The 20,660-nt window shown below is 37.1% G+C and overlaps 1 protein-coding gene and 1 non-coding gene across 5 annotated transcripts in view; one reads left to right on the top strand and one right to left on the bottom strand.

The window, feature by feature from the left end:
- The window catches only part of CNBD1 (cyclic nucleotide binding domain containing 1), a 409,209-nt gene that overhangs the window by 378,740 nt on the left and 9,809 nt on the right, over positions 1 to 20,660 (bottom strand). For all 4 annotated transcript variants that reach the window (XM_070221378.1, XM_023648351.2, XM_070221377.1 and 1 more), the window contains exon 2: positions 12,079 to 12,151. In XM_070221378.1, the coding sequence (XP_070077479.1) occupies positions 12,079 to 12,151 (73 nt within the window). The remainder of the gene's footprint in view (positions 1 to 12,078; positions 12,152 to 20,660) is intronic.
- Positions 8,786 to 8,892, top strand: LOC111775124 (U6 spliceosomal RNA). Its single transcript, XR_002810624.1, has one exon. It is a non-coding gene; the product is annotated as a U6 spliceosomal RNA (small nuclear RNA).

The raw sequence follows: 20,660 nt of genomic DNA on the forward strand, positions 1-20,660 counted from the left end.
AAGAAATGAAAGCAAGAATCAGGGACTACGTGCTAAAAGAACCTGTTTCCTACAGGATGGTCACAGAATGCAGAGACCTGAGGGAAGTGAAGGGGAAAGGCACATGGCTATCTAAGGAAAGAGCAATCTTGACAGAAAGCACCAGTGTGAAAGGCTTGAGGCAGGAGCGTCCTTGGTGTGCTAGGAACGGAGCATGGAGACCACTGTGGCTGGAGCACGATAAGCTAGAGGTCTCGTGTAGAAGAGGTCAGAGATGCAGTGGAAGTGAGATCAGGTACAACCCTGTGAGCCACAGTAAATATCTTAGCTTTTACCGTGAGTGGTATTGAAGCCATTAGAATACCTTGAGCAAATAGTGAAATGTTCTAGATTATATTTTAACAGGATTTCTCTGGCTGCTCTACCAGCCACAGATTGTAAAGAGGCAAGGGATGGAGTAAGAAGACCAATGAGAAGGCTATCGCAATAATCTGGGCAAGAGCATGTGGTGGTCTGGACCAGGATGGTTGCAGTGGAGGTGGCGAGAAATGGTTATATTCTGGATATATTTTGAAGGTAGAGCCATGAGGATATGATTGGATATAAGGTATAAAAGAGAAAGAGAGCAGGCAGTGATGACTCCAAGAATTCGGTCTTGACCAACTGGAATTTGTACAGTTGCCATTTACTAAAACGTGGGAGCAGGAGATTAATAGGTGGAGAGAAAATAAAATTAAAAGTTCTGTCTTAGATTTGCAAAGTTAGAGGTACCTCTCTGATATCCATGTGGATTTGACTTCATTTTTTATACGGTGAAAAGTTATTGGATAATCTTGAGCAATGAAATGTGTTAAAACATATTAACCTAGACGCATCAAAAAATAACATTAGAAAACTATAAAAGCATATATAGGAAAAAAATAATAATGTTGGGATAGGAAGGTCTTTTTAAAACAAGATACAAGCAGCAAAAAGGCACAAAAGAAAAATTCAACTGGATAAAAATTAAAATACTTCCGTATGACAAAAGATACCGTGAACAAAGGAAAAGGCAAGTGATCAAGCAGAAAATGTTTGCAACACACATTAATCCTGACAGAAAATTAATTTCCAAAATAGGCACATAATACCTACAAACAACTCAACAGAAAAAAAAGGGCAAACGGTATAAACAGAAAATCATCGAAAAGGACAGCCAGGTGGCCAATAAATTCATGAAATACAAATTATACAAAATAAAATTTTTGTCCATGAACATGAGTTACGATGAAAGTTTGGTAGTTCAAGTTTTGGTGAGGGTGTAAGAAAACATCTTCTTTGCTACCGTGAGAGTGACAGATGTACAAAGAGAGTTACCAGGCTGGCTTCATGAGCGAGATGTGACCTGTGAACTTACATAGCACCCACACTCAGAAAGGCTTCACACTGAGTTTAACGCTCTACTATCACCATCTTGAAATTCTTAATAATGTTTTAACAAGGTGCCCTACATTTTCATTGTGCACTGAGCTCCACAAATTATATTACTGGTCCTGAAACTCACTGAATCAGGAGGGTAGCAATCAGAAAAACAGAAACCACCTCAGTATTTGAAACATGTGGATACTTAGTACAGAAATACAGTTGTCGAAGTAGAACTAAGAGAGCCAAAAGAGGAGGGTGCGTTAACACATAGACAAGTACCTGGACAAAGCACCTTCATCCCTAAGGCTGAGTCCTCAAAAGGGTAGCTGTGGCATAGAGTATCCAAAGAGAGGCTGGGATTGCCCAGGAGGAGCCACTCGTAAGACTACAACTGCTGAGTAGGGGCCACAGAGCAGATGGTGGGTCCACCAAAGAAGGGTCATCATGGCCAAAGACAGAGGGATACAGCCATTTCCAGAAATGTCACCAGCAACAGGAAAGAGAAAGGAAAATGGTTTCTTCTCTTCTGATTTCTAATCTCCTACTTGCAGCTCCTATTGGCAGAAATTAACGGGGGAAGGCAGCTGGCAAGGAAGCCTGCAAAACGAAGTTTGCAAATTCCCAGATCTAGCCTTTCATAAAGAGTATAGAGACAGGAGTGTGGAAATATGGTACTTTCTATATAGAATTGTCTGTGTGTGTGCCCTGTCCCCTAAAAATGACACTTATTAGTATTTTACTCTAGAAAAGTACTCACACATAAATAAGGAGGCATTTACAAGGCTATCCACTGCAGCGTTTTTTGAAATAGAAGAAAACCGGAAACAACTTCAGCGTTTATCAGTAGGGGAGCAGTTAAATAAAGTGTAGTTTATTGATACCATGAAATAATATGTAGGAGTTAAAAAAAATGAGTTATACCTGTTCAAATTGGACAGATCTCCAAGACACGTTGGGTAGAAAAAAGAACAAATTGCAGATAGATACTGCAATATGCTATATCCTTTATATACACAGACCATGCACTTACACATCAATGCTGTAAATTTATCCTGGTTACTGAAACATATGTAAAGGTACAGAAAAGGACTAGGAAGATACCCACTGACTGATTTAACACTGACTACCTCCAGGGATGGGGAAGGAATTTAAAATTAAGTGATGGTCAGGAGAATGGTCAAAAGAAAATTCAAAATTATTTGCATTGTTTTCAGTTTTACAAGAGAAATGTACACATGCATATTCTTTTTGAATTATTAATTTAAAAAACATACAAGTAAATAAGCAACTTCAAGTTTTACTATTAAGCTACAGTAATCAAGACAGGGTAATACTGGCAAAAGAATAGATGAAAAAATCAATGAAACAAAATAGAGAACCCAGAAATAGACCCACAAAAATACAGTCAAATGATTTCTGACAAAGGAGCAAAGGCAATTCAATGGAGAAAAGACAGACTTTTCAACAAACGGTGCTGTAACAACTGGACACCTACCTGCAAAAAAATGAATCAGGACACAGATTTTACACCCTTCCCAAAAATTAACTTAAAATGGATTATAGACCTAAACATAAAATGCAAAAATATAAAACTCATAGACAGACATAGGCAGATAATCTAGGTGACCTTGGGTTTGACAATGTCTTCTTAGATAAAACACCAAAAGCATAATTGTGACAGAAAAAAATCGATCAGTTGGACTTTATTAACAAACTTCTGTTTGCAAAGGATACTGTTGAAAGAGTGGAAAGTATCCACATACTGGGAGAAAATATTTGCAAACCATCTATCTGATAAAAGAGTGGTCTAAAATATACAAAGAACTCTTAAAACTCAACAATAAGAAAACGAACAACGTAACTAAAAAATGGGCAAAAGATCTGAACAGACATCTCATAAAGATATAGGGATGAAAAATTAGCATACGAAAAGATGCTCCACGTCATAGGTCATCAGAGAAATGTAAATTAAAATAACAGAAAAGTATGACACATCTATTAAGAATGACTAAAATTGAGAACAGTCACAACACAACTTGCGGTCAAGAATATGAAACCACAAGAACTCTCATTCATTGCTGGTGAAAAGGCAGAGGTAAAGCCACTTTGGAAGACAGTTTGGTTTCTTACAAAATTAGTCACACTCTTACCATACAATCCAGCAATCGCACTCCTTGGTATTTACCCAAATGAGTAGAAAACTTAACATTCACACAAAAACCTGCACATGAATGTTTATAGCAGCTTTATTCGTAATCGCTAAAACTTGGAACCAACCAAAACATTCTTCAATTATTGAACAGGTAAACTGTAGTATATCCATACAATGAATATTATTCAGTGACAAAAAGAAATGAGCTGGGGGCCAGCCCCATGGCTGAGAGGTTAAGTTCACACACTCTGCTTTGGCGCCCAGGGTTTCGCCAGTTTGGATCAGGGGCACAGACATGGCACTGCCCATCAGGCCATGCTCAGACGGCATCCCACATAGCACAATCAGAGGCACTATACAACTACGTACTGGGGGGATTTGGGGAGAAGAAGAAGGAAAAAAATTGGCAACAGATGTTAGCTCAGGTGCCAATCCTAAAAAAAAAAAATCAAAAAGAAGAAATGAGCTACCAAGCCATGAAAAGACATGGAGGACCCTTAAATGCATTATGGCTAAGAGAAAGAAGCCAATCTGAGAAGACCACATGCTGTATTTTTCCAAGTATATGACATTCTGGAAAGGGTAAACTATGAAAACAGTAAAAAGATCAGTGATTACCAGGGATTAGGGCGGGAGAGAAGAATAAGTGGAACACGAGGGATTTTTAGGGCAGTGAAACCATTCTGTATGATACTGTAATGGTGGATACATGTCATTATACACTTGCCAAAAACCCTAGAATGTACAACACAAATAGTGAACATTATTGTAAACTATGGACTTTAGTTAATAGTAATGTATCAATATTAGCTAATTAATTATAACAAATGCAAATACCATACTTGTTCAAGATGTTAATAATATGGAAAACTACAAGGAGGGGTAAAGGGGCATCTGGGAACTCTGTACTTTCTGCTCAATTTTTCTATAAACCTAAAACTGCTCAAAAAATAAAATCTATAAAAATATATGAATAAAATAAAAAGACAACTTTTTGTAGTAGACAAATCATTTTTTGTAGTAGACAATGAGGAGTGAAGAAGAGATTTGAGAATGGAATTCCAGTTGTAAGTTTGGTAGTCCCAGAGCCATGTAATAAAAAAGCTAGAGTTGAGCAGTGAATAAAAGATGAGTAATAAACATTAGAAATGTAAAGGAACAGAGCCAGCCCTGATGGTCTGGTGGTTAAAGCTCAGTGCTTTCACTGCTTTGGTGGCCTGGGTTCATTTCCCCATCATAGAACCACACCACCCATCTGTCAGTTGCCATGCTGTGGTGGTGGTTCACACAGAAGAACTAGAAGGACTTACAACTAGAATATACAACCACGCACTGGGGTGGCTTTGAGGAGGAAAAAAAAGGAAACATAAAGGAGTAATAGAATCTAAGTATAACAAATGGAGAAATAGAGAGAAAAGAGAATAAAACATGCCTGCAAGATTTTCATGCTTCAATGATGAGGCAAAGGGTAAGCATTCAGCAATTAATTTTTGAAGGCCAACTAGGTGCCGTGAACTGACATAGACAATGGAAAATGCAGTGGTGAAGCAAACTCATGTGGTTGTTTCCCTCAGGAGCTAACAGTCTAATTATGATAATATTGATAGGGAGTGGAGACAGGCAGCAGGTTTTCATGAGAATATGAGTTTTTTTCTGACATCAAGATCTAGGGAAATTTGAAGGTTAATGATATCTTAGAGATTATCTACAGCAACTCCTCTAACTTGAGAAAGTTTATCTAAGAAAACATCCACTAGACCGGTATTTCTTAGGTGGGTGGAGGGACGGACCCAGTTCCAAAGTGTGTTTGTCGGAGGCAGTTCCCACATAACACCAAACAATTCTTGGACACTAGCTGCATTTCTGAGAACTCAACTCAATTCTAACACTATCTGTCTGGAGATACTGTCAGATCCCACAGGTTAAGGGCTCAGCCCCACAAGACTGCTTCCATCCACTTCAGATGTCAATTGCAACTAGTAGGTCCTCAGGTTACCCACAACTTCTGTCCAACTTGGCTACAAATGAGAGGTTCCCACGACCCCCTCCTCAGGTTCGATTAATTTGCTAGAGTGGCTCATAGAACCCAAGAAAAGAGTTTACTGACGTTTACTGGTTTATTATAAAGGGATATGATAAATGATACTGAACATCCAGATGGGAGAGATTCGTAGGGCAAGGTTATGCAGGAATGGGTGTTAGGCTTCCATGTCCCCTCCAGGGGCACCTCTCTCCCTGAACCTTCCCGGGTTCACCAGCCCAGAAGCTCCCTGAACCCAGTCCTTTGGGTTTTTATGGAGGCTTCCTTACAGAGGCATGATTGATTAAATCATTGCCCACTGGCAATTGATTCAACCTCCAGCCCCTCTGCCTTCCCTGGAGCTCAGCGGATGGGGCAGAAAGTTCCAACCCTCTAAGACACCTTCATCACTCTCATCACTTAGGAAATTCCAAAGCTTTAAGGGGCTGTGTACCAGAATCAGGATGAAGACCAAATACATATTTCTTCTGATAAATCATAATATCGCAGAGGGCTATTGGCATTTTGGATGGACCAATGTGCTTAATTTTACTGCACATCGCAAACTGTTTACAACACCTACCCCTACCCACTTGGTGTCAGAGTCACCTCCTAGCCATTGTGACACCTATAAATGTGTCTACATTTCCAAATGCCCCCTGGAGGAAGTACTGCCTTAGGTAGAGAACCCTGCTCTGGACAATTGGGTGTAAGAGCATGCACTTTAGGTGAAAACAACATTAACAGGCACACCTTGAATTACAAGCCTCCAACTTGTTCCTAACCTACTAAACAAAGGCAGGATTCCATCTGTCCCGCCCACATTTTCTGCCACGACAAAAGACAACAAAGCTGCTCTGGACTGACAGTGCCAACTGGTGGTCGTCAATGGAAACTCTTCAAAATAAAAATTGACTTTGCTCCAGACGAAGGAAGGCTCATGAGATCACAGCTCAGTTAACTTCTTTTATGGGTAGATAAACCATCTTTTTCAAGCTCTTCTTGTCTCTCCTTTCTCTTCCAAAGTTTATTCCCTTAAAAATAAAAATAACCTCTCTTCATATCTTTATTTTATGTCAAAAAAGGTCTATGTCTGATAAGCCAACAGAATTAGCAAAACACTCTCATTAAGAAAAAGAAAGACAATACATTTTGAAATAAAAATAGCTATAATGAAGAACCAACCATTATGAATAGACTTTAAAATCTTCAACATTGTCCAGCAGCCTCCTTAAAATCCCTTTAATTGCCTCACTCAATTTCTAATACTCTACTAATTTAATGCAAATTACCTTAACCTGAAGCAATGTGAAAGAAACAACTGCTAAATGCTATTTTTTATAATTTATTTCTATAATCTTAACAATATCATTTTCATCTTTTTTTATTATAGAAGTATAAAATTTAAAGACACATCTTGGGAAAAATGGGCACAATTAATTATCTGTAAGTCCAGGAGTTTCCACCAGATGATTTCTGAGCTGGCTTCCTGTTGCACAATCCTCTCATTCTATAATATTGTGTCTATGGGAAAATGCTGAAAGCTACAGAGTGAGCTTATAAATGGACTTTGGGCTAAAACCTGTTTATGAGTTATAGTCTCTATAAGTATAAAAAATATATGGTCGGCATAACCATACTTGTATTTGAGTATAAGTGGCTATATGCTGGTAATATTAACCACTAATAAATATAGAGCTCTTGCTATATCCCACTCACAAAGGCAACTGACGAGCACCAATTTCATAAAAAGGCACAAATGCATGGGCATCATGACTGCATTTGTCTTCTATATTTCCTAATTTAGACATGTTTAAAGGTTTTTGTATGAAGTGACAAGAATACTTGGCCACATTGGAAAATGTAGTGGCAAAGACGTAGCTTCTGTTTTTATCATTATTTGAAACTTGGGAGAACATACATTTCCTTTTAAACCATATTCCTCTATATATTCCTAAGTAAATTGAACTTTACAACATAAGAGCCAACTGATCAAGTCGTGGAGTACTTTGACAAATGAAAAAGCTCTTCAATGCGTATTTAAGTTTATCTCCAAATATACAGTCCAGGAAGAAAATTGGAATGTCATACTATCGTAAGCTACCCTTTTATAAAAACCATATGTTTAAAAATGATTAGCTCTCTGCAGAATACTAAAAAAAGAAAAAAAATCACAGTATAAATATATGTCTATGCTCATAATGAACATAGGTAGAAAACCCATATATATTTTTAAAGCTTTAAGGAGATATTTATTCCTACCAAACATCAGAAGGTAATGCAATTCAAAGCATTGAACCCTATGCTAAATGCGAAGGGTTAGGAAGCAACAAGATAAACAAACAAGGCTCCTGCCCTCGTGGACCATGCAGTCAACTAGAGATGAAAGTCCTGCAATTAAGAAATTTAGAAATCCAAAGTGATATCACTCCCATCTGTTATTCAATTTTCTTCTACATTGGATCAAAAGTCCCAGAATAATATGCCAGTCTACTGCCTTTATTGCGATCGAAGAAACTTTTTTTTTAGAATCAAAAGTAAGTCCCCTGGTAGATTCTATACACAGAAATTTCTGTCCTTGAGCCATTTTATTCTCACTCTTTCTGTTTTTATTATAGGGAAAAGTATATTACACTGGTCATTTTAACATTAATACATAAAGGATAAGTAAATATGGAGAAATGCATTGACTTCAACTTTGTATTTCTGACAGACTGAAATAATTTCTATGTGTGCATTTCTGGTAAATTGCCTAAAAACGTGTCAGGGGGAAAAAGGACCTGAATTGCCAAGCCTTCATTAACTCATTGTAATTTATTGTCTCATTCTAAATAAATATTCATTTTCATATCTAATTTTGATATGTAATCTTATATTCTTTTTCTAAAAGAATGACCCCAAGCCTATACACTGGTACCCTAAAACGTGGCCACTCCCAGGATGTGCGCAACTGCCGCAAAAGAAAACATCCAAGAAATTCAGGGGATTTAATGTCTAGGAGAAGGCACAGTAAACGTCAGACTCAGTAGATGGAAGTCTACTGGGGCGTGGACCAGAGGAGTGTCTAATGAGAGAACACTGCCAGGGGGATCATCAAAGCAGAAGACAGAGGCTGATGAAATTTGTGTAGAATGGATACTTTGGCAGACTCAGACCCAGATGATTTGATCTCTATTATGATCCCTGAAGGGGAAAAAAATCTAGAAACATGTTTTTAAATAAATGTCTGAGTGCTCACTTCAGCAGCACATATACTAAAATTGGAACAATACAGAGAAGATTAGCATGTCCCCTGCACAAAGATGCCACGTAAATTCATGAAGCGTTCCATATTTTTCTCTTATTCAACATAGTACTGGAGGTTTCCGTCAGAGCAATTAAGCAAGAGAAAGGAATAAAAAGAATCCAAATAGAGAGTGAAAAAGTGAAACTCTCACTGTTTGCAGACAACATAATCTTATAAATAGAAAACCCTAAAGAATCCATTGGAAAACTATTACAAAATAATTAACAACTGCAATAAAGTTGAAGGGTACAAAATCAACTTTAAAAAATCGATTGCATTTCTGTACTCTAATAACAAACTTACAGAAAGAGAACTCAAGAATACAATTCCATTTACAATCGCAACAAAAAGAATAAAGCACCTAGGAATAAATTTAACTAAGGAGGTGAAGGACTTATACAATGAAAACTATAAGACATTATTGAAAGAAATAGATAATGACATCAAGAGATGGAAAGAGACTCCATGTACATGGATTGGAAGAATAAACATAGTTAAAATGTCCATGCTACCTAAAGCAATCTACAGATTGAATGCAATCCCAGTCAGAATCCCAATGACATTCTTCACGGAAATAGAACAAAGAATCTTAAAATTCATATGGGGCAACCAAAGACCCATTGCTAAAGCAATCCTGAGAAAAAAGAACAAAGCTGGTGGCATCATAATCCCTGACTTCAAAATGTACTACAAAGCCGTAGTGATCAAAATGGCATGGTACTGGTACAAAAACAGGCACACAGATCAATGGAACAGAACTGAAAGCCTAGAAATAAAACCAACATCTACGGACAGCTAATCTTCGACAAAGGTGCCAAGAATATACAATGGAGAAAAGATAGTCTCTTCAATAAATGGTGTTGGGAAAACTGGACAGCCACATGCAAAGGAATGAAAGTAGACCATTATCTCATGCCATACACAAAAATAAACTCAAAATGCATCAAAGACTTGAAGATAAGTCCTGAAACCATAAAACTCCTGGAAGGTAATACAGGGAGTAGACTCTTTGACATTGAACTTAAAAGGATCTTTTCGAATACCACGTCTTCTCAGACAAGAGAAACAAAAGAAAAAATAAACAAGCGGGACTTCATCAGACTAAAGAGTGTCTGCAAGGCAAAAGAAAGTAGGATCAAAACAAAACGACAACCCACCAATTGGGAGAAAATATTTGCAAATCATATATCCAACAAGGGCTTAATCTCCATAATATACAAGGAACTCACACAACTGAACAACAAAAAAACAAACAGCCCAATCAAAAAATGGGCAGAGGATATGAACAGATATTTTTCCAAAGAAGATACACAGATGGCCAATAACCATATGAAAAGATGTTCAACATCACTAATCAAAACTACACTAAGATACCACTTTACACCTCTTAAAATAGCTATAATCACTAAAACTAAAAATAGCAAATGTTGGAGAGGGTGTGGAGAAAAGGGAACCCTCATACACGGCTGGAGGGAATGCAAACTGGTGCAGCCCCTATGGAAAACAGTATGGAGATTCCTCAAAAAATTAAAAATAGAACCACCATATGACCCAGCTATCACACTACTGGATATCTACCCAAACAATTTGAAATCAATAATCCAAAGTAACTTATGCACCCCTATGTTCATTGCAGCACTATTCACAATAGCCAAGACATGGAAGCAACCCAAGTGCCCATGAACCGATGAATGGATAAAGAAGATGTGGTATTTATATTCAATGGAATACTACACAGCCATAAAAAAGACAAAACGACCCCATTTGCAACAACATGGATGGCCCTGGAGGGAATTATGCTAAGTGAAATAAGCCAGACTGAGAAAGACAGACACAAGATGATTTCACTCATATGCGGAATATAAACAAACACACGGACAAAGAAAAAAGTTTAGTGGTTACCAGAGGAATGGGGTTGGGGGGGTGGGCACAGGGGGTGAAGGGGAGCACTTATGTAGTAACAGACAAGAAATAATGTACAACTGAAATTTCAACGACGTAAACTATTATGAACTCAAATAAAAAAAATATATCTGAGCTGGAAAGCAAAGGAAAGTGAGAGGAAAGAAGGAATTCAGCTCCCAAAGCCTAACTAACTTCTTGTTTGTTAGAAAAGGGACCAGCATATAAGACAAGTTCAACAGTTAAAAACTTGGATGAGCTTGAACAACAGCGATAATAATAATAAACACATATAGCTTTTACTGTGTGCCAGACTCTGCTGACTTTACATACGTTAGCTCATTTAATCATCCTAAGAACTCTTTGAAATGGGTACTGCTATTATCTCCATTTTACAAATGAGGAAACTGAGGCACAGAGAAATTAAGTAACCAGTCCAAGGTCACATAGCTGGTACGCGGCTGAGCCAGGATTCACACCAGGAGGTCTGACTCCAGACTTCATGGACTGAATTCTTCACCCTGTGCCCAAAGTCACTGGGAGGGAGGAGGATGCAAGAGTGTGTAGAAAAAAAAAATCATTCTTGGAGAAACCCTTGGAATATTAAGGAAGCATGCCCTCCTGCCTTTCTCTGAGAAAGAAGGAATGGAAACATAGATGAAGATATAGAAATAATGTGAAATAATTAAGAGGAAGTGACTTAGAGATGTTTTAAAGTAGAGAGGGAAAGTCTGTCCACTTAGGGCATTTTTTTCAGCAGTCCCATAAAAAATGACGCAAGGTCCTCCCTTAGTGAAGAAAGGTGGGAGGGTGGGTAGACTGACGGATGTGGAAGAAACCAACTAGTACTATAATTTCAAAAATCCGACTTGGGGAAAGGAGTTGGCAAGAAAATATGTGTTTTTAAATTCTATCTTCAAGTATCGCACATCTTAGGAATCCTGGGCTTTGCTCTGTGATATTTCCAGGCTCTTTGACTCTAGCCTATTTCAGCTGGCCATCCCTAGTGCACTGCTAAAGTCCTCCTTTCACTCAGGATTAGTGTTTTCAACCATTTAAAGCTTTTTCCCCTTATGACTGCTTTTTAAGTACCAGAAAGGGCCCAGCAAGGGATGAGTTATGTTTGCTTCAAACTGAATTGTTTCCTTAAAATATGACATATATATTCTGTCCCTTCAATCTGGAGGAATAACTCCCAGGTTTTCAAATGTTTTTATCTGTGTGGTGAATCAGGTACCTATGAGAGTCAACACTGCTTTATTACTCTAATTTATCCATGAAACAAACATATTTATATTCACTTGAACGACAGAAAAAGATGCATGAATAACTTACTTGTATTGTAGTCCTCTCGTCTGGCATAATGCGTTCAACTGACCATAATCAATGTGCCTAGACATTTTCAAGCCTGCAAAAAAAAAAATCAATTAAAAGTGTGAGTAATTTTCTGTAATCTTATTAACCAAGTGTGTAAGTAGAGTTTAATTGCAAGCATTCATCAAAGTAAAAGAATTCAGTGACTATGGAAGTGAGGTATTGTGTCTTTGATACACAAGCAGAATTGAGTAGGGATGATTGAAATGAGGAAAGAATTCAGTGTTTTTCATTGATGTCAAATCTGGTCTAGGATTGTTTGTCTGTTTAAAGTCAGCAAATATGGGAGTTTATATCTGTCATATGATGTCACTCCTCTAGAAGTAGCCTTTCAGAATTCTCATCCTATACCCTCAGAATGTGAACTGGTTCCAGAACTCCAGACGTGACAATTCAAACAAGAGTTTTCTCGGGGTCTCTGTCGCTGTCTGTCTGTCTCTGGAATACCGGCAATTTTCATTCACCCCCACACAGGCCTCCCTCTTTGGCCAGCCCCTCTTCAGAGTACCTTCCAGTGTTTGGAGTCCGTTCACAGTTCCTTCAGAAGTTCAAGTATGAGCAAATCACACAAGACCCTTTAAGCGCAAAAAGTAATTACAGCCAAGAAGCAAACTAACTGTGAGTCTCCTTCAGCGCTAGCAAGAACTGACGTCCTTCACAGGAGATGGAAAGGAAAGGAAGAGAGAGTATCAAGCACAATCAGCCTCGTTACAGTGACCGGCACTCACATCTCAGGCCCTCTCCTTGCTCCAGGAGAATGCTTTCTGTTAGAAATACTGCAAAGCAGAAAGCAGTAATAAATACCGGCATGCCCCTTATTCCTTCCCTTAGTGAAAAGACTTTGAGAAAATCAGTGGCTTAATGCATTTCTAAAACTCTTAAAAATGTATTCATTGACCACATCCCAATAGTGAAGAACTGAAATTTGGTATGTCCAGATTTACCCATTTTAATCTCAGGGTATTGAATCATAAAATTTGACTTTTTGTTTAAGCCTTTTGTGATCTAAAAATTAACCATCAATAACAGATACCACTTTCTAAATATGAAATTGAACTAAGTAAAATTTAAACAGAAAACTGATTGCTATCCACATAGGTCATAACATTTAATAAATTTGAAAATATCAATTACATGGTTCAGGCATTTTCTTACCTACATTACTCAGTGAGGCCTCAAGAAACAAAAAATAACCTAATTGCATTTTAGCATCATATGAAATAATTTTAAATGAGAAAATTTGCAGTTAGATTACAACAAAAATACTTTTAGGATAGTAATGTCACTGATATAGGACATTATACAAAATCTTAATAATAGTAGATTTTTAGATACATGAATTAAGACGAGATTTCTATGAAGTATTGATTTAGTCCATTTTCCTGACCCAGTTTAATACAGGGTTAGAAATAGCCCTGGTGACAGGTGTGGACAGGAAAGGAATATGATGCCAAAGAGATTTGGGGAAAACGTCAAGTTTTGAGAAAAACTTAACTAAAAAAAGGATGTTAAAAAGTAACTATCTTCATCCTGCAGCTAAAGCAGCTCACAAAAAAATAAAAATCACAGGACAGATGTGATAAGACTAAGAATTGCCAGCAGAGAGAGAGAAATTGAAACATCCCATCACCTGAGAAAAGCTACAGCCCTTAAGGGTGGGGATTCACTGAGCCTCATTTCCAAGAGGCATTTGTCACAAAAGTGCTGAGCAACATAATGGATCTTGTCTTTGAAGCAGTCTCGTTAAAAAGAAAAAAGCCAAAAGGTTTCAATATGAAATTGTAACTCGGTAAAGACCAGAAGTTGAGATTTTCTGATGATCAAAATTAATACAGAGATAAAACTTACAGAGTTTCACAGGGTACTAAGTTCACATTTGTGTTCCCATCTTGTTTCCCCCACATGACTATGTCCTAGCCGAGCTTTTGACAGAAGTAGAGGGGTCTTAACCCTATAATGGGGATAAAATCGAGGATTTTGACCAGACTAAGTTTGAAAGGGGATTAAAAGCTGATATAAAAAGGTGCTTATAAAGTTAATCCTAAACTAGAAATCCATGGTACAATTAAAAAACCAATTATCTTTATTGATAAAAGGCCCACTATATTTCTTGAAAGAGAGAAAACTAAAATCCCGTATTTTATCTGAGTGATAGCTTGTGATCCTTTGTTTATACGTATTAATGTTTGTTCAGGCATAGATATATATTTTTCATATTTGTGCGGTATAGGGATTTAAGTATGCTTGTGATGGGGTTATAAAGATTTGTTAAAAATGTGTTTTGTGAGTGTTAAAATTAAACTATTTTCCCTCAACAAGCTTAAAAGGTAGGTAAATACCCCTTGCAAAAAGCTAAGAGGAAGCGGTAAGATAAGTGAAGCCTTAGAAATATTGTAAATGCACACTGCTGCTTATCATGAGTCTAGGCTCGTCGGAGTGGCTACAGGGCAAGGAAAAGGGATGAACGCGGAGCCAAAGAGAAAAGGTGACCATGACCACGTGGAAATACCAGAGTATGGTCAGCTAGAAAACAGAGGGCTGAGGCCTCTTCAAAGTGTTGCAGTGTACACTCTAATAAATAATCCAACGATAAGCAGAACTTTGCTTAATTCAATATTCAGAGCTCAAAGAAGCAGTTTAGCAGCAACAGCAACAGAAACTTTATCAACAAACTTTTGTACTAAGAATAACAGTTCTTATGCTAATTCTAGCACAGGACTAACGTGCAGAACAAGAAGCTGCACAGGAGAAAATATAGGATCTGCCAGTTCTAGCCTGAGCTCCACCAATTTTCACACGAACATCATCCAGGAAAGTCAAACTCAAGATAACCAAAGCTTCACTTAAAATTCCTCTCATACTTCTTTCCTTCAAAAACCTGATCGTCCTTCTGAATTCTCCATCTGGGTTAAGAAAATCCCTATCACTTTCCATAACTCTACCACCAACCTTGGGATCCACGTCTACTCTTTCCCCGTCAGGACCAATGTGTAATGAAGGCCATCAATTCTCTCTTTCAAAATGTATCCTAAATACGTTTCAAATATGTCCTATCTGATCCCAATGACAGAGCCACCAAATAGGGCCACACCACGTGCACACTGTGAAGGAGTACCAGCTACATGCATGCAACACGTCAGTATCTTGTTCCAGACTCTCTTTGAGCCTCATCGGCACTACTACGATAACCTCCTATCTATTCTCCTGACTCCAACTTCCTTTCCAACCCATCCTCCACACAACGATCACAGTATTTTCTAAAATTCCAATGGGATTACATACGTTTCTTGCTTAAAATCATTCTAAGCCTCTACAGGCTAACGTTTAAATATTTTGTATGGAATACAACGCCTTTTGACTTCTATGGCCTCATTGGCCGCCACCACCTGTGTTGGTGCCCTTTACCCTCCATCTTTCAACAGCACACGTTCTGGCTACTCCATGAAGACACCCTTTCCTTTCAACGTAAGGTTCTCTTTGGTTCTTTCTCAACTTAAAAAAAACTCATCCGTCTGTTTAGATCCACCTTGAAGTTAACCTATCTGTGACAATTTTTAAACTTCTCTTCTCTAGAAAAAGGTAGTTGTTTTTTCCATTGTGTTTTAATGACTTTTTATTTATACTTAATGTTTCTTCCAATTTGTTACAATCCCCCAAGGAGGGGGTCCACTATATACTCATGTATAAAACACTAGAACTTATCATAGCATTTGGATCTAAATATATGTTATTTGTTAAATTATATTGCATAAATAATAAGAACATGGCTCTAATATGTCAGGTGAGGGTCCATTGTATGCAATGCACATAAAATCAAAGAAAAATAATGAAGGCAGGAAAATTAAAATAAAGTTGCATTTAACAAATATGGCAAAGAATACCTACTAAATACTCTTAAAAAGCTCTCTGACCCTTGCAGGGTATCGTACTCTAATCATTTTACCTCCATTCTGCATGAGACTGAAGACCACGTCAATGCCATTTTTGCCATTCAAAACCTATGCATCATGAAAAGAGCCCACTAAATAAAATAAAGAGTAGAAAGAGGGGGAAAAAATTGACCTTCATTAAAATTGAGAATTAGCATGTTTCCTAACTACAAACTCTGAGAAATATCAAATTGTACGAATTCAATAAACTTTAAAGAATACACAAAAGCATATTCATACTTCTCGTGTTTGAGGAAATAGGCAGAGTTCTCCAGGAGAAAGCAGAATAGCCCTAAAAGGTACAACAATGAAACCTCCCTTGGAATGGGGCTTTCTTGAGACATGGACAGACTAAGGGGCATTGCAAACCCACGATATACATGGAATGTAGGGCCGAACAAGGATCCCACATACACTCATATTTTTTTAAGGGTCAGATTGTTGTGGCGGTGAGAAAGAGGACAAATGTTAGGTGGCATCAACACAGAAGTAAGTGATCTCAGTCACCGGAGAGAAGTAAACAGAGGCCAAATCACTACTGGGAAACCTTTGCAATATGAATGCTGACAGCACCAATGAGAAACAGATCATTTAGGAAAGAGTACAGAACACAGTTGATGATTAAGAGTTCAAAGTTACCAAACAAGAAAATTCAGCCTGTCTGCCGTGCCAAGTCACTCCTCACCACTATTTTTTTCCAAGCAAGTAATCTACCTTCAAAATGTAACCATCATTCAATAACCCTAGGCATGACATACTCTAAGGGAAAACATGAAAAATGATTAACTTATCAAATAAAAATCAAATAATATGCATCAGAAAAAGAAATATGCCAAGATGTGGGGAGAAATCTTTCCCAACCACACACATACACACACACACACACACACACACATGCTTGATGAAAGAAAAGTAAAGAGCTATAAGGCGCTAAATACAAATAAAGCAATAGAAGAAATTACAAGTGAACAGGCTATCCTCAGGAAAGAAGAGAATGATAAAATTATAACAAATAAAATCCACGTTAGAAACAGCAAAAATGACAATAAAGATTTAAGAAAATATAATCACAGAACATAGAGGCTAACACGCTCAAATAAATAGAGAAGAGAAAAGAAGAAAAGGATAAATGAAGACGGAAAAGAGATACTACACGTGAAAATTGTTCCTGAGTAAGAAAACAGAAAAAATGGTATGGAAAAAAGTGCTCAAACATATAAAATAACAACACTTTTCTAATATAAGGCCTTGATTCTGAAGAATTAAATAAATACCATGGCCCAAAAAGGGAAAGAGAGCATAATACATGATTTACAAAGAGACTAGATGTTACTAGGTTAGTAACTACATGTCACTATGTTTCAAAGATAAAGAGACAATTATTTTAGCACCAGCCAAAAGAGAAAGTTTTCACACTTGTAGTATGAAAACTCCGTTTGGCCATGGTCTTCTCCACAGGAAAGTTCTGGCAAACCGCAAGGCAATCTCAGGAAAAAATACATATACATTATTTGTGAATTTTATTCTCCAATAGACATAAAGGTAATAAATAAATAGAAGACCTTAGAGAATATAAAATACCATGAGCCCTCTTTGAAAAATATCATTTGATAAACATACAACTAAGGCTTGATAGTATGGACACTATACTAATAAAGGTTATGTAGATTCTGTAAGCCTTAAAACATGTAAGTTCTTCATAGATTCCAATGGAAGTAGTGTAAACAATAATGACTAACAAATTGGAAGCATAAAACACATTTGCACAGATTCCCTCACATACCATATAATTAGTAGTTACAGTTTTTTGTTTTTTTTGTTTTTTTTTTTAAAGATTTATTTTTTCTTTTTTTTTTTTTTCTCCCCAAAGCCCCCTGGAACACGGTTGTATATTCTTCATTGTGGGTCCTTCTAGTTGTGGCATGTGGGACGCTGCCTCAGCGTAGTTTGATGAGCAGTGCCATGTCCGTGCCCAGGATTTGAACCAACGAAACACTGGGCCGCCTGCAGGGGAGCGCGTGAACTTAACCACTCAGCCACGGGGCCAGCCCCAGTAGTTACAGTTTTATAGAATATTTTAAAATAATGGAGGCTTAAGAATAATATTTGGAGATGTGAATGTAACTAGCCAAAGACTTAGACATTAAGATTCTTAGTAATTAAATCAAGATGTCAAGAGGAAAACTTTTCTCATTTCATACTAGGTTGTGAATACCCAGTGTCGAAAGTTGATAAATCAAGAAATAGAAGTGTAAGCACTGAGTCTGACTATTAAATATTTTTGTGTTCTAAATTATATGGCATTGAAATTCATAAAGCAAAAATTGCAGGAATAAATGGAGACAAAAAAACCCTCCACAGTAACTTCCCTTCCTTATTGTCCAAAAATCAAGTAGAAATGATTCACTGAGGATATAAAGTCTTTACATAATTAATGAAATGTTAATCATATATCAAATTTATTCTTAAATCAAAGAGTATCAAAACTGAAACTACAAAATATCAAGGAAGTAAAAATAGTGGATGTTTTCATGAACCTACGGAATATAATTAAAGTCTTTCTCTGGAGAAAAGACATTCTCCAAAATATTTATATTACAAGAAAAGAGAAAGAATAAAATCAAAAGAATTAAGTATTTGACTCAGGAAGTTAGGAAAAGAGAATTAAAATAAATGAGTGAAATGAAAGGGAGAAAATAGAAGAGCAGAAATTAATGAATTTATGAAACAGGAAAAACTGTAGAAAAGTAAGCAAATTCAAAAGCTAGTTCTTTGAAGGAAAACAACTGCTGGCTTATTTAAACAAGGAAAAAATGTCATAGGTACTCAAGGTCATAAAATTGGTAAATAACTATAAATATCATTATCAAGGAAATCAAAAGGGTATTTTACACAACTATATACCAAAATAATTAAAACTTTGAATAAAAAGAAAGATTCTTCAGGAAAATCATACTACATAAATGGACCCCAGATAGGAGACAAAATCTAAATAAGTTAGTTGCCTTGAAAGAAATGGAGAATAATCTCACAGCAATTTCTCCCTGCCACACACACAAATGCACCAAAGTATTTTCATAAGTGAATTCAGTGAAATCTTTACAGAATAAATAATTCTAATGCCAGTTAAATGTTTCAGAACACAAAAGAAAAGCTTCCAAATTTCTTTGATAAAGCAAGCAAAACAATGATATCCAAATGTGACGAGGATAGCATGAAAAAGAAAACCAGAGATTGACTTCATTCATAAATAAAAATGAATATTATAAGTCTATGATGTCCAGAAACACAATAACAGTAATATGATACAACAAAGATTTATCCAAGTAACTCAAAGAAATTTCAATTACAAAATATAACATATAATTTACGTCAAAATTTAAAAAATCATAATCTTCACAGATACAGAAAAAGTATTCAATAAAATTCAGTATTGTTTTTAAATAATTTAAGTAGAAAAAAGTTTCTTTTCTTAACCTGATGAATATATCAAACCAAAAGACAGCATCATGTTTAATTTGAAACAGTAGAAGCAATAGCATAAATTCAAACACAAGATAAAAATATCCACTAGTGCTCCAAATTTCTGGAAGTACTGAGCAACACAATTTTATAAAAGAAATACACAAGTTACAAAACTTTGAAAAAAGAGACAAAAATATTGTTTGTTAATATTATAATTATATAGGTAGAAAACAGAACTGAATAGAATGGAAGCCCATTAGGAGTATTCACTCAAGTGGGTGCTTACAAAAGTAACTATATATTCAACAGCTTGCCCCTTTTCTCTGAACAATTGAGTCCTAAAGCCATTGGGATAGTGGGGAAGGTAGGCATCAATGCCAGCTGTAGGTGGGAGCGAAAGGGAGGGTGTCGACATGGCCAAGACCAGGGTGTGGAGGGCATCTATACATGTGGCTGGGCCCCTGCAGAAGATCAGAGGCTGAGGAGGGTAGGATAGCAATCACGTGAGGTAGGAGGGGGAGCGGATGCCCCAGTGCTGAGTGTTCCACCCTTAGTCGGGGTGGGGCGGCAGCGAATATGGAAGACAGGCTACAAAGAGGGAAACTGATCAACAGTATTATAGAAAAGTTACTAGGAGGAAGGTCCTGCTTCAGAGAAGGGAGTTGCAAACACAGAAAGGAAGAAGACCGGAATGTACCCTGAAGAGTTGCACTGGAAGTGGAGGAATTGATCTAAACTCATAGTTTCCAACATATATAAATTGATATGCAAACAAACACAAATGTAAATTTGCATTCCTTAGATCTGACCACCGAGAGGGCCTGGGAGCAGTGACACCCTAACCTCGCTGAACACGTATAGCAACTAGATCTCGACTTCTAGATGCAATTCTGCTTAAAATGGACCAGGGCTCCTCAGGAAAGCGGCTGGTTCCCGGGCTCAGACAAGGAAAGCGCGAGATGAGCCTGAGAAATCCTGTTCTGCCAGAAAGCAAAGACATGCTTAAATCAACTTGAAGGCGCTCCCAGTGGCTGAACCGTGAACAATTTGGGCATCAAAATATATAACGAGAGTAACTCATTAAAAACCTTTGAGCAAACTAGGAAACCGTAAGTTTACATTTATTTATTATCCATTGATTGATGAAAC

Source organism: Equus caballus, chromosome 9 (assembly GCF_041296265.1).
Source record: "Equus caballus isolate H_3958 breed thoroughbred chromosome 9, TB-T2T, whole genome shotgun sequence".
Lineage (NCBI taxonomy): Eukaryota > Metazoa > Chordata > Mammalia > Perissodactyla > Equidae > Equus > Equus caballus.